Source organism: Streptopelia decaocto (assembly GCF_964273445.1).
Source record: "Streptopelia decaocto genome assembly, chromosome: 5".
In the NCBI taxonomy this organism is placed as follows: Eukaryota; Metazoa; Chordata; class Aves; order Columbiformes; family Columbidae; genus Streptopelia; species Streptopelia decaocto.
This window is the reverse complement of record NC_138659.1, coordinates 57,119,973-57,134,028: the sequence shown is the minus strand read 5'-3', so window position 1 is coordinate 57,134,028 and position 14,056 is coordinate 57,119,973. Positions and strand designations below refer to the sequence as shown.

The following is a 14,056-nucleotide window of genomic DNA, read 5'->3' as shown; positions in this document are numbered from 1 at the left end:
AGCTCTGAATGGTGAGGTTGGAAGAGGAGATGGGACAGTTGAAAGGAAGAGAGGGTGGGGAAGGCCAGGGCTGAGGGATGTCCAGAGAACGACACGGCGGTTCTCCAAGGTAAAATCATGATGATTTGTACAGCAACAATGCTTACAAAATTACCAAAATAAGGAATTAAAAAAGGAAATAAAAGACTGGCTCCAACAATGCCCACAGGCAGCAGGGGCCAGCCATCCCCCTGGTGCACCCCCATCCCACGCCACTGCAGACTCACCTCTCAGTTCCTGCAGCTCCACGCTGAGGCTCTCAATGTTGGAGTCACAGAAATCAAGGTTCTCCAGGGCCTCTGCTCTCACCAGCTCATCCTGCTGCTCCTCCAGCATCAGGCTTAGCTCAGTGCGGGTCCTGCCGTAAGCCTCCAGGTCTTGTTCCACCTCTCCGATCCTCGTCAGCAGAATGGAGTGGGGAGAAGCTGATCCTGCTCGTGTCAAGTCCTCATGTCCCTCCTCCGCCCGCTGCTCCTGGGTGCTGGGCTGAAGCTGTGGAGGGGGCACACTCCTCCGCTGGTTGCTTGATGGAGGCCGGGGTGCAGGCCGGGAAGGCTTCACCGAGAAGGACAGGAACCTGTTTTTGGGCACTCGGCCACCCAGCTTGTGCACGGGGGTTGTCACAAGGCTGCTGGGCCGAGGAGGAGGTGGCCTCAGGGCCTTCCTCCTCTCTGGCTGCCTAGCATGAGGGGCATGCTCAGGAGACCCACGGACAATGTCCTTTTCAGAGCTGTAGTCCAAGATCGAGAAGTGTCGGGAGACCTTGTCTTGCTCAGCGCTGGTGCTCGACAGGCTCTTCTCAAACTGCACCAGCTGCTCTGTTAGTTTGGAGTCAAGGTCCGTGCAGCTGTCCCCCTGGGCTGTGAGCGGGCAGCATTCCCCCCAGGTCCCAGCCCCTGTGTCCAGGCCCACCTGGGCACCTCCCAAACTGGATGAACAAGGTTTGGACTTCTCCTGTTGACTATCAACCCAACCATCCAGGTCTTGGGGACTACTCTGGCTCTCCTGGGACTCGGAGGCTGCCCAGGTGTTAGGAGAAGAAATTGCCTGGCTCCTGCATAGATCTGGTGGGGAGCAGGGGGCCTGCAGAGGCACAGTGGGACTGTCTCCATCATGCTCAGGTAGTGCCTGAGTTTCTGAGTTCCCTGGGGAGGCTGAAATGGTCCCTCCAGGTTCCAGCTCACATGCTTGGCCAGGCCTGTTGCCCCATTGGGGAGGCAGCTGAGCAGAGGGGAGAAGGCCATTGACTGTCTTCACGCAGTCAGAGGGAAGGGAGTCCTCTGTACCTTTGGGATGTGACGCTTGGTGTCCTCTGCTGGGAAAGGACTGATGCTGTCTCAAGTCAGAGCCAAGAGGACCCTCTGACCTCCCCACCATGTGACACAAAATGGTGTCAGGCTCAGGCTGTGCAGCTGAGCCATCTTCCTTTTCCCTGACATCTTTCCCTGGCAAAGGGCAGGCTTCGGAGCAGGTGCTTTCTGGTTCTTGATGGATGCTTCCACCCTGGGGATCTCCGACATCCACCTTTTCCCTGCAAGGCTCAGAGGCTTCCAGCCTCACAAATCTGTGTGGAAAGATGCCTCGTCTCCCCCTTAACTGCCCCTCCAGCCAGCCATCCTCCAGAATGCCTATGATCCGAATCCTGTCACCCACATCAAAATCCAGTTCCTCAGACTCCAGGGCCTGGAACTGATAGAGGGCAACACCATAGGTGCTACCTGGATCCTCCTCCTCCTTGGGGGGCGTCTCCACTGTCCCATTGGTGTCACAAGTCACTGGGGGCTCTGGATCCTCTGATATTCCTGATGGTCGCAGAGGAGTAAGCAGTTCCACGAAACCCTCTGGGAAGATGCCCCTGTGGCCTCTGAGTTCCCCCTCGAACCAGCCAGGCTCTGGGATGCCAACAATGTTGATCACATCCCCTTCCCTGAAGTCCAGTTCCTCCTCCAGCTGAGCAGACAGGTCCATCAGGGCCCGGGCTTGGCCCAATGAGTAGGCAGGCACCTCCAGGAGAGCACTCTGGGACAGCTGATGGCTCCGAACTGAAAGGCACAGCTCCCGCACACATGATGAGGGGAAAAAGCCCTTGGAACCCCAGCTGCTTCGTCCCTGGAGCCAGCTGGAGGCCAGGGACCCCCCCAGGATCACCAGGTCTCCTGTGGGGAATAAGATACCAGTTCAAAACTGCCCTCATGATTGCTCCTCTCTTATTCCTGCCTCCCCATGCCCTTGTGGCTGTGGGTAAGGTCTGGCACTCTGCACAGAGCGCAGTGCATGTTAGGGATGCACAACAGCACAGAATGGAGGTCAGGCATGAAGCATCATCCATCTCTTGCACACACGTATCTAAGATACACAGTTTTGGCTCCATGACTTTCTAGCTAAGCCATGAAGATGCACCAAAGCTTTGATTTCTCCCCAAATGCAAGTCTAAGATTTGGGCATTGGAGGGCAGTTAAAAGGCACCTGTAAGTCTAATATGATCACACAAATCCCAACATTTGGAGTTTCGAGAGTAATGATGGATTATGAGAAACCAGCATTTTGAGGTGGCAGGAGCACAAAGGTCTGTGGTGGATTTGACATGACCCATGTCATGAAATATTAGGAAATTCTCTGTCTCTACTGCCACCTGAGGCAGGATGCTGTGACTAGGTTCATGCTTCTGGAAAGACAGGTGAGGGGTCTGAAATGCAAAGCACAGGAAGGGAATGGAGATTACCTCTCTGCAATGACAAGCTCCCTGGCTCTTGAGATGTGAAGTCACTGGTACAAACAAACAGTTTTTCTCCCTGCTTCAAATGGGGAATATCCACGGGTTCCACAAAGCTGCTAGGGAACTGCCCTAAAATGAGAAGCAGTTGTCAGCAATGAGTCTTTCCTGTACCCCACCACCACCCCCCACACCCTCCTTCCAGATTTTGGGATCTGTTCACCTCTTGCTAAAGGAAAATAGCGAGCTACCCAGGGTGCTTCAATAGCATGATGGAAGAGAAACGATTTTGGGAGTCAGGAAGTCCTGAGGTTTTAAATGCTTAAGAGCTAACAGAGAAGCTTTGTGCCCTCGGCTCAGTCCAAGCAACCAACAGGCTGTGTTCATTGCTGGGACTGTGCCATGGGCAAGGAGTTCCTGGGAACAGACATACTAGGTTTTCTCTGCTTTCACTGCTTGCTTCCCACTTCGGAGCTATGACGGGGACTGAGAGATCCAGTAGTGCTGGACCACAAGACCAGTGTCCTGTGAGCGGGCACATCCACCTGGTGCTCCGCACTCTAAGGCTTGGCTCCAACACAACTTCAGTGCAGAAGTCAGGCCACCAGACTTGGGACAGCCACACCTGTGAGTCATAGGCTTCGTCACAGCTTCAGCACTGCTGAGGCTCCAGGGACCCTCCCCACTTTATCACCTGCTGTTTCACCATGGCACCCATGGCTGGATGCTCAGCTATTCCGAACAGGCCACAGCCAGATGGGCAATGCACATATTTTGGCCATCACGAGATACCACTCAACTAGTAACTTCAGTCCTGGAGCGCAGTATGTGTCAGACCCCACTGCAAAAGCTGCTAAAAATGTCATTCCTGTCTTTTATAATTTGTGACAAGGAGATACAATGGAGTATGGGCTAGTAGCACTTGTAGCATTCACTCTTGATGACCCACTATGGCATCCATGTTCTCCAATAAAACCTGGAGACACAATATCCTAGACACCCAGAACTTTGCACTATGTTTAGGCAGTTTGGCATCTGCTGTCATGAACATAAGGTGCAACCAGCAGCCCACAAGCTGCTAGCCTCAGTGGCTTCTTTCACAGTCTTAAACAACTCTACCTCTTTCTCCATGTCTTAGTTTCCTGCTCTGGACACAGAAACAACCTATATGCTGGTGGAAAGGAAGTAATGGAGCTACATTAATTAGTCCCCACAGAGTACTGCGTATTAGTAGTGGTAGGCTGCAGCACCTCCACAACTTCTACTCAAAAGCACTTTTTCAATCCCCTACAACTTGAGCTTAGAAAACTGGGCAGACATCTACAACAGCTGTTCCAAGGGAAAGCAGGAATGCAAGTGTGTTTTGAGTTAAAGGTCATTAAAAACTATTCAGTTTGACTTCAGCATGTTTATCTTTGAGCTACGACACACATCTGTTTATCATTCCTTAATAGCTTCATATTCTTGGGAACAAGTGCATCAGTTATGCTGGGACACAAAACCGTGGTGAAGTAGCTACCGGTGATTTTTGCAGAAGTAATTTGTGCCCAGTGACTTCAGCAGCCACAGGCTCATTCAGTGCCATTTATCAGCTACACAGAGCACAGGAGAGAAGTCCTCCTCTCTACCTTTGCTCCTGCCCATCTTTGTTTTAGCCAGGAGACAGCTCGTGGCTCTCAGCAGAGCCCAGACTGCTGCAACCATAGCAGCCCATCTCCACAGCCAGCGAGGAAACTCCAGTCCCACACTCATGCTGGAGACAGAATCAGTCAGGCTTATGCTTTGAAGTGGCCTGGTTTTCATCTCCCTGAGAGCTCACACATCCTCTAAACATCAGTGTTAATACAACAAAGAGCTGCTTAAAAATGGGCCATGGGACTCAAAGTGTTTCACTAAAAGCATTTTGCTGCTTCTGAAGTTTCTCACATTCCTCCAAAAGTCTGCGAGACTTGCACACTCCTTCAGGCACCCAGATATTGATGGCAGCTTGTGCAGGAAAATGCTTTAGAGTTGAGAGGAGGAAGCGGGGCTGAGTCAGAGGGCTCAGTAGGACACACAGAATCTGTCGCTGTGTCTCCCACTGACTTGACCTGACAAGGTCACTTGGATATAGATGCATTTCCACTCTCAAAGCATTTGTTTCCTCTTTCCCCTTACACTGCCACAGCGGGTCAGCACATAAACTAGCCAGGAAATGGGTTGTCCTACCACAGAGGACGAAGCACCTCGTACTGTGAAGCTCTTGTGTCCTCAAGAACTGACACTCCACTAATCTCTCTCAAAAAACAACAGACAAGGTATCTGAAGAGTTGACTCAAAGCTGGCAGGAGACCAGTGGTGGGGAACCCGCACCCTCAGTCCCAAGCAAAATCCAGTGAATGATTTAGTAAAATAAATCTGGTCCTGCACAGTACTGGCCAAGGGAAGGTGTGCTCATGGGGTGGAAATTTAGCTGGCATGTCTATAGACCCAGCTGCAGGCATTTCCAGGTCTTACCTGTGACACCTTCCTTTTTGCCAAGGAGCCAGAACTCATCCACCACGGCCAGCACCTCAATGACATCTCCCACGAAGAGGGGCAGCTCTTCAGAGACACTGGGACAGAAATCAAAGACTGCTCGTACCACAGAGCCAGCCTCCATTGTGCAGGGCCTGAAGGTGGATCAGTACCTAAGGCCGAGACACAGAGAGAAGTTTGTTAGCAGCCAGGAACACCTGAAATTATCACATATACGCTCAGAAAGCAAAACCCTTCCTGAGCATGAGAGGCAGGAATAGTGTGAGGGAGTCCTGTCCCGAGCTCCCTGAAACCCCTCACCACGTGAAGCCACAGATGCCAGGGTCTCCAGCAATGAAGCCCCCATGGTCCAGCCTGCCTTGTTCAGCCTCTCTGGCTGTCTCTGTGGGGACACACGTTTGCGCTGCCACGGGAGGAGAGACGGTGAGAAAATTGGAAGTTAATTCCCGTCAGGAAGGAAGCAAGAGGAGGGGAGGAAGCTCAGCGCTTCCCTGACACGCAGGGCAGGGCCCTGAGCCCGCCAGCACCGGGCAGGCAGACAGCAACACTCACACGGTCCCACCGCACACACTGCGGCACGACAGGCACAGGCATCCCCCTTCCCATGGCACCACTCAGAGCCACAGGAACCATCTGCTGGCACAGCATCGCACTTCTGCCCAGCGAGAGAAGAGGCACTAAGTCTTCTTGGGCAAGCTTGGCCTACCTCACCGGTGAACTCTTCCCACCTCTGCCTGGGCTGACCCAGTCTGGGCACCCTCAGACCCAGCTGGAAATGCTCCTTCTGCCTTCTAGGTACCAGGCTCAGCCATCCCTGAGAGGCCTCCCCATGGCTACTGGCAAGAGCCAGGCTGAGATCAGGGTACAGACCCTGTTCATGGCTCTGGGAACCAAAGCTGAAATTCCCACTGGCAGAGAACCCGAAGGCAGGCAAAGACATCCTCATCAAGGGCTACGTTCTACACCCAGCAAGATTCCCCCTTCATCTGGAAGTGGCTGCTGAGCTGGGACACCTTTCTGTCTCACCTTTGCTTTGTAACAAGCAGCCTCACCATGGAGGCACTCTGCCGCACCGAGGCAGCAGCAGTTCTGCAGCTTCAGCTGCTCCTTCCCCTCTTCCCAGATCCCTCGGGAAGTGAACTGAAAGGTGCATCCGTCCAAGGCAATGAGGAACCCTCAGATTATTCCTCAACATCTGCACCTCAGACCAGTGAGTACTTCCTGTCATCTTCCTGTCCCACCCCAGTTACAGCAGATCACGGCACTGCTGACAACGCTCTGAAGTGCTTTCAGAGCCTTACCCTTCATGACACCAGGACATCAGCATCCTCCCCGCCAGTACCCACCCCAAAACAAGCTGCTTTCCTCCCACATCACAAGGACAGCCCAAGCTCCATCTGGTCAGATAGAACTTCCCTGCAAGGGGACCCAACCTCCTCCCCTCCCAAAGCACCTCTATGTGCACCATGAACAGTCACCTTCCAGGCACCGCCCAGTCAGCGATACCCATCCTGTACTCACCAAAGGCTTGTCAAACAGTCCCACCTAGCTAACAGCAGAAAGAGCTCAATGAGAACACACACCAGCATCCACAGCAGACACACGGGGCCCCTGGGGACCCATTTCTCCCTACAGCCATACATGGCACACCTGATTCCCGGAAAGTCATGAAGCGGGGACGCTAACACAGGGAGGAGAAAAACATCCCCACTGATGAGGTGCAGCCAACTTCCAGCGCGAGTGCCAGCAGGGGATCCAGCCAGGGAAAGGCTTTCTGCTGACGGGACTGCTCTGTTTATCCAGTCCGACTCACCTCCTGGGAACAAAGCGGGTTTGTGCTCAGCAGGAACAGCTTCCTCAGCATGTCCCTCCCCACCCCCAGCCATGCCCCCACTGCAGCCAGCAAGCTGTGCCCTGGCCTCTTGCCACCCTCACCTCTGCTGTCCTGTCTGTCACTCCTATTGCTCACCACTGCCTTCCCCGTAGCACATGGGCTCCTTAGAGCACAGTCTGTCCCTTTGTCACCAGCGATGTGCTGGCTGTACAAACAAAGAGCCAAATATCCAGCAGCTGACAGCACTTCGCCAGCAAAAAGAGATGAATGGACTAGAGTAAATCAGGAGCACAAAGAGCTCCAGTTCAGGGCAGCGGGAACCTACTGAGGCAGAAAGAGTAACAGTATTAAAAACATGACCATGTGGAGCAGGGAAAAAGATGGGAAGAGCCATCAATGCGCTTGGAAAGACTAAAGACAAGGAAGGAGCCTCATGCTGTCCAAGGTGGGGTGGCCAGGACACGCTGCTGCGCACTCTGATGGGAACAGGAGAGCAGCAGCAACAGGCGCAGCAGCAGCAGCCGCGAGCAGGCAGCCCAGGCTGCCATCCAACACACAGACAGGCTGACGGCTTCTGTGGCACTGGGCACTACTGAGCTCAGGGTCCTAGAAATCCTTGCCATAGTCAGAATATGCAAACTTCACAGCTGCACTGGGCAAAAGGGAAAAAAGTATCTCAGGCATAATTGCTGCTTCATGGTAGTTTCTCTAGGAGTATACGATGTTGCAGTGAGATTTCTCGCATTTTTTCTGTCAAAGGTGTAACATGAAAGTAAGCTGAGGGGTGGAAGGATTACAGCACCTGTGCTGCAGACCCAGGCCCTGGCTTTGCTGCAGCCACTGGGGCTGAGGATATGGCTCTCCCACTCCCTGGTGCTCAGATCCTGCCCATGAAAACAGCAGTGTCCTGACCTTAACTCACCTGCAGCTCTACAAGATTTTCCAGTGAGACAGAATATTCAGAGGAGCAGGTGGGATTGCAATTGTTCTGCCATGTAGATATTAATTGCAGTTACAATAAAACATGGACGCTAACATACTCACGAGAAAAGCATTCCCTGATAGCCAGCCCCTGAGGTAAGAAAGCATGAAGTAATTTCTGAAACTGCCAAAAAAAAGTATCCCAACAAGCCCATGTTCCCTCACAATACCAAGAAGAGCAGGATCACTCCCTGACTCCATCTGAACCTAGACAGTGTGCCCCTGTATTTGAAAGCTGTGAATCAGTCCTGTGGGGTTTGCTTGCTCTGTAACACAAACGGAACACAAAATACTACATTTTCCAGGACCTTGGCTTGTCTTACTCCATGGAGTGCTGCCTGCCAACGTTTTCTCCAAATCCCCACCTAGAGAAGGAAGCCTCCCAGCATCTTCCAGACTGGAAACTTACTGAGTCCAACTCTTCAGCCTTAATGCTGGACCCGAGGTTCTCCGAGATCCACCCTAGATCTGGTGAAAACAAACATCCAGCAACAGCTCGCACAGAGGCTCCAGCAGGAAGAGCAGACTGCAGGGAGAGCTGTGCTCCGCCTGCGCTCCCCACTGAGTCACGGCTCCTGACGGCTGGCCAAAACCCGTCCCCTCTCACCTCAAAGATGGGTGATCCCTGTCTGCCAGGGGGAGGGAGGGAAGGAGGCCTCCTCCACAACTGAGCAAACACTGGGCCTGCCTTTAAGCTGGCGGAGGTCAGGACTGCAGACTGCAGCAGCCCCACACCCAAAGCGAGCCTCACCGTGCAAGTATGAAGCTGCCGCGCAGCAGTGAACCGGCCCCGCTGGGAACACGCTACTCTGCCTCACTGCCGGGTCCTGCACAAACTCCCTGACGTGCTCCCTGTGCCCGTGGGCAGCCTGCCCATTGCCAAGCTCCAGCCTGACACAACAGCATTGTGCAGCACGGCAGAGAGTGGATTCCCAGAGCATTAATCACTCCCCCCAGCCTGACTGCATGCATGCTCAGCACACATTAACATCACCTCCATGAACGACTGCCTGTCCCATTTTGCCATTAGCTCTGGAGCGTGTCTGGTCTGGCGTGGGCTGATTAAAGGAGGGACCAGAATGAAATGATGGCTATTAACTCTCTTACAATATTGTTTTGAGACCTTCAGCAAAGGCTGGATCAAGCCACAGCAGCCAAGAGAACACATTTACACACTGACTCACACAACTCCCTGTATGCCTCCCCTCTTTTTCTAGCTGAAATGGGACAGGGTAAGAAGTCTCAAACAACGGACTCAGAAGCACCAAATTATTGACAGGCATTTGCTCCAAGTGCCATCAGTTAGATGAAAGCAGACCTATTGAAGATTGTGCTATAAATGCCTATTTTGCACCTTTTTGATGCTAAGTGTGAGCAAATGAGTCACTGAAGCATTTCTGTACCTTAGAAACAGGATTTCTGTCTCCCCTGCTTTTTACCGGAAAATGCTGAAACAAGGATTTCAAGCAGTTAAGAACTAAGGCAGCATCATGAAGAGACCATTTCAGGCTGATTACAAAAAGTATTAATAGCCTCAGTAAAAGGAGAAACCCAAAGGGTTTGCAGACAGCTAATCCCACGGCATACCCGAAGCGCTGATCAGATCATGAGATACGGAGCAGTAACGGATGGATGCCGCAAATCTAGCTGAAAGAAAACCAAACTTGACAGGTGGTATCACCACTTGTTTCCCACTAAATAAAACTGTTTCCCTCTATATAACTACCTCTCACTCAAGAGGTAGCACTGTTAGAACTGGCTATGGTCAGCACTGTAACTGAGAAACTAACATAGCACCAGACTGCAGCCTTCCACAGGCAGACTGGGTCTGAGCCAGTGGGACAAGTGGGTTCTTGTGCAGCAGATGTCTCTTTCTTTAAAACCTTAGAGCCTGTCTGAGCAGTAGATCAGGAAGCAGCCAGATTCCCAGAAATGTCCAAAAGCCAAGTTCGTTGCAGAAGGAATAAATGTATTAATTTAAAAAACATTAAATACCACCCGTTATCTTTTCTTAAAATTTAAAAATGTCATACATTTCACCTATGCCTTTTCACACTACCTTCCACACGCAGCTTAATGCCAGTTCACTGGAAACACAATCCGCCCCCAGAAAAGGAAGAAGCCCCTCAGGCCCATTCACTGCATTCTCCAGCCACTGGGTCTGGCTTTGATAAGAGATCTGCTGCAGCTCTTGTTGCACCCTGGGCTGCAGGATGGGTATCTAACATACAGTGGGAGGAAACCAGGAGTGATGCTTGGCTTTTCATACCATTGTGTCAAGAGCAGAACTTATCAACTTCATGCCGAGGCATTCCTATCCTTTTCCTGTGCTGCTCCCTGTGGTCTCCACATCTAGAGAGCCCTCCTTCCCTCCTCCTTACTCCACTGCATCTGCACAGCCTGCACGGTCCTTATCCACATTTTGAGGGTAGGAGATTGCCTGCACACCAGCACACCCTGACCACTCACACCAGCCTTCAGAGCTGCCTCGCCACCCACAGTCACTCCCCCTGCACGCGGCAGAACATGTTGCTCTGTAAGCTCCCAAAGGTCCTTGCTCGTCTGCACATTCCTGGGTGGAATAAACAATACCCCACTGAGCCAGGCTGCCTGGGCCCCAGCTGGAGATGGTGCCAACAGTGACTGAGGCTGCAGCAAACTGCAGAGCTGACCCTACAAATCCCAGCAAACAGACAAGGCAGCAAGCAGGGCAAAAACCCACCAAATGGTGTGGAGAAGAGGAGCCTTTTCCCACCAGGGAAATGCTGACCGCTGCAGCCTCTCATTAGGACACGCTGCTTGCCTCAGCAGATCCCAAAAGAGACTCCCTGCTGAGACTCATAGTGGGAAACAGGAGATTTCCTCTTATGTACTCCATCTCCTAACCCCATACGCCTCCCAGGCAGAAGAGGAATCTCCCCACTTTAAAAGAGATAGCTTCTTTCCTTCGTCTGTGACCTTACATATTAAAAAAAAAAAGTTTAAATGACTACATTTAGGTTGGATCACCAAGTGCTCCAGAATCAGGACTGCCAAGGACAAGGGCTGCTTGAGCAACCTCTGGTCTCCTACTGCACATCTGTAACAGTATTTGCGCCCTGAGTTCTGCCACATACCACACAAGTCATTCATTCAAATCCCTTCTTCTTCCCTCCGGCTGGGCAGCGGCTGTCACAGCGTTCTCACCTGCTCCGTTGCAGGATGTGGCTGAGGACAGGCTTGGTGGCATCTGTGTGGGGTAAGCATAGCTTGGGGGGGAATGAAGAGAAGCTCGTGCTTTGCCAGGCGGCAGGCAAATGAAAGTCATCTGGAAACTAGTGCACAGCATCAATTTTTAATACAAAGCAGAACACCTTGCCACAACATGGGAGCAAGGAGTCTGTGATGGATATTTAATCTCTGGCACTGGGGACTCAGGCATGTAAGGAGCAGAACACCAGCTTAGGGGACAAGAGTTTCCCAAATTCACTACAGAGTGGCTGCACCCACCTCACAGACCCCATTACTGAGTCCTGTCTTCTCCCACCCTGAGTCACACAGTTGTTTCTCTTGCTGTTTTTGCAGACATGATACAACTTGGAACAAGGAACAGATAAAATCCCAAAGCAGCACTACTTCTGCTGTGCAGTACCTGTGGCTGGGATCCCAGGGGTGAGTAGTGCACAACCATAAAATTAGTCATTACACCTTGAGCACATATTCAAAACAGGTTGAACTGGGGCTACAACACTGGAGCACTTGACTTTGCACCCCGAACAACATTTTTAAGGCAGCTTTTGGACAGAAGCCCATTACAAAGCTTAGGCTGCTGGGCAGGGAGTCCAGAAATCTGGAAATCACTCAAGTTTGACTTAGCAGCTTTGGTCTTTACCCCCTGTTCTGCTCCACTCATTGTCTCCAAAGAACCCAAATCCCTGTCAGGGACTCTGCTGACACCTGGCATGACGCGGCCCTCTTCCTTTCAGAGCCCCAAGGTGCTCCTGAGATGGAAGCAACAGATCTTATTTCCTAACAGAAAGGTTCTAAAAATAAGACAAAGTAAAACCTGTGTCACTCAGAAGTGAGGTTGAGCAATCCTCAGAATGTGATTAGAAAAATACTTTTGCTGAAGGTTGAGGGGAAATTATCAGTTAACATAGTGAAGTGCTAAGGTAAGCACAACTCAGGCTGTCCCACCCAAGCTCACATCAGCACCATCACAAAGTCCGTCTGAACAGTCACCCACCCAGGAACACCTCAACTTCATGCCAAATCCTGAGACATCACACGTGTCCCATGATGGCTCACAGAGCTGGTGTTCTGCAAGGCTCTGAGTGTCACTCCTTTCCTCTCCCCTCCTGCTCGGTTCCTCCTGTCCCATTGCTAACTTATAATTTCTCTAACATCATTATATATTCATATGAGTTTTAATGTCATTGCTAACCCTCACTGGAGCAGCTGGAAAGAGATCTGAAACCTTTGGCCTTGGCAGAGCAGCTGATTTTGAGAAAAAGAACAGCTGAAACAGCCAGCTCAGAAATGTGGGCATTATCGGCACTATGGAGGGCCTTGCAAACAAGCCGGACAGATTTGGATACAATGCCCAGCACGACGTGCAGCCAGAGGAGTGAGTCAAGATGAGGGGGATGATGGTGACGTCTTGTAGCACAGTACAGGGGCTGTATTTGGCAAAGCACCTGCAAAACTGCAAATTCTGTATCTACAAATGCTTTTGGGTCTTTTGCAGAAGAAAAGACAGAATCATAATGGAAGCGAAGGAGAGAATGGCAGAGACAAGAGCTGAGAGCCTTTTCAGAAGAAACTGAAAGTCATGGAAACATGACAACCCTCAAAACAGATGTTAATGCTTATGACACAACTAGAGGCTTCCTAAGTACTATGGCAAGGAGAACAAGATGTGAAAGCACAGAGGTGGGAGGGAGTACTTCAAAAGGCAGCACGTGTGAACTCAGACGCCAAACTGTCAAGGATGGGCTCAGCTAAGGCACCACTCAAGGTCAGCAAAAATGTCAACACGGGAGCAGCAGCAGCCTCTCAGGAGGTGCTGAGCGTGAGCCAAGCCTCCATCCCCTGGTGAGGCCACTGGAGAAGGCACCTCCAGTTCCTCTCTGTTAAAGTACAAAGCGACAAGGTCAGGCTGGCAGCAATGCAGAGGGTTTGTGTTTGCTCACCAATGCCCCTGCTCCGAGCTCTCAGTGCCAAACCACCCCAGATCCTGGATGCCCACACTGTTTCTACAGGACCAGGTGCTTCCTTGCAACAAGCTGTCCAGGAAACACCAGTCACTCCCAGCTGTGTGCCTGCCTGGGGATGACCAACCCCAGTTACCACTGGCTGCACAGACGCAGCATAACAGACCGAAATCCCAACGGCTGCAACGTGGGAAGTGGACGGGTGGCTCCCGCTGCACCCCACAGCTGCTCCGCGCTGCCGGGTACCCGCAGTGCTCCCGGGGCAGCGTGGGCGCCGTGGGACGGTGCCGGCAGGCACAGCGAGCACCCGCCCGGGCACGCAGGGCTGGACGGCCCCGCGCTGCCGCAGCCTGGCCGAGAGCACCCGCCCGAGCGAGCAGCACCCGCCCGAGCGAGCAGCACCCCAGCCGGGGCACCCGCCAGCGCGGCCCAGGGCAGCCCCCGGGGCGGGCAGGGCCTCGGCGGGGCGGCGCGGGGCAGAGGGTGCCGGTGCGCGGTGCGAGGGCAGCAGGCGGCGGGCTGAGGCTGGGGCCGCGGCAGGGGCGGGGGGCCGGTCCGCGCCAGGGGCCCGGAGCAGGCGCAGGCCGGGCGGCCGCGGGGCGCGCAGGGCGAGGGGAGACGGGCGGGCGACCGGCGGGGCAGCGGCGAGGCCGGGTGGCGGCGGGCAGGAAGAGCACGGCTCACCCCGGCCGCGCTAGCGGGTCCCTACCTTCTCCAGGCCCGCTCCGGGCGCCGCGGCCGCTCCGGCCCTGCGGGTCCCGCTCCCGCCTCCGCCCCCCG

The 14,056-nt window shown here is 53.0% G+C and overlaps 1 protein-coding gene across 3 annotated transcripts in view; it reads right to left on the bottom strand.

Moving 5' to 3' along the window:
* DNMBP (dynamin binding protein) overlaps window positions 1–14,056 on the bottom strand; it is a 34,551-nt gene extending 20,495 nt beyond the window's left edge. For 2 of the 3 annotated variants that reach the window (XM_082053754.1, XM_082053756.1), the window contains exons 1-4: window positions 13,986–14,056; window positions 5,249–5,421; window positions 2,762–2,884; window positions 267–2,195 (exon numbers count right to left, since the gene is read on the bottom strand). In XM_082053754.1, coding sequence (XP_081909880.1) covers window positions 267–2,195; window positions 2,762–2,884; window positions 5,249–5,393 — 2,197 coding nt within the window. In that variant the 5' untranslated portion in view covers window positions 5,394–5,421; window positions 13,986–14,056. Of the gene's footprint in view, window positions 1–266; window positions 2,196–2,761; window positions 2,885–5,248; window positions 5,422–5,569; window positions 5,682–13,985 lie in introns of those variants that run through there. The other variant, XM_082053755.1, reaches the window with a different exon arrangement.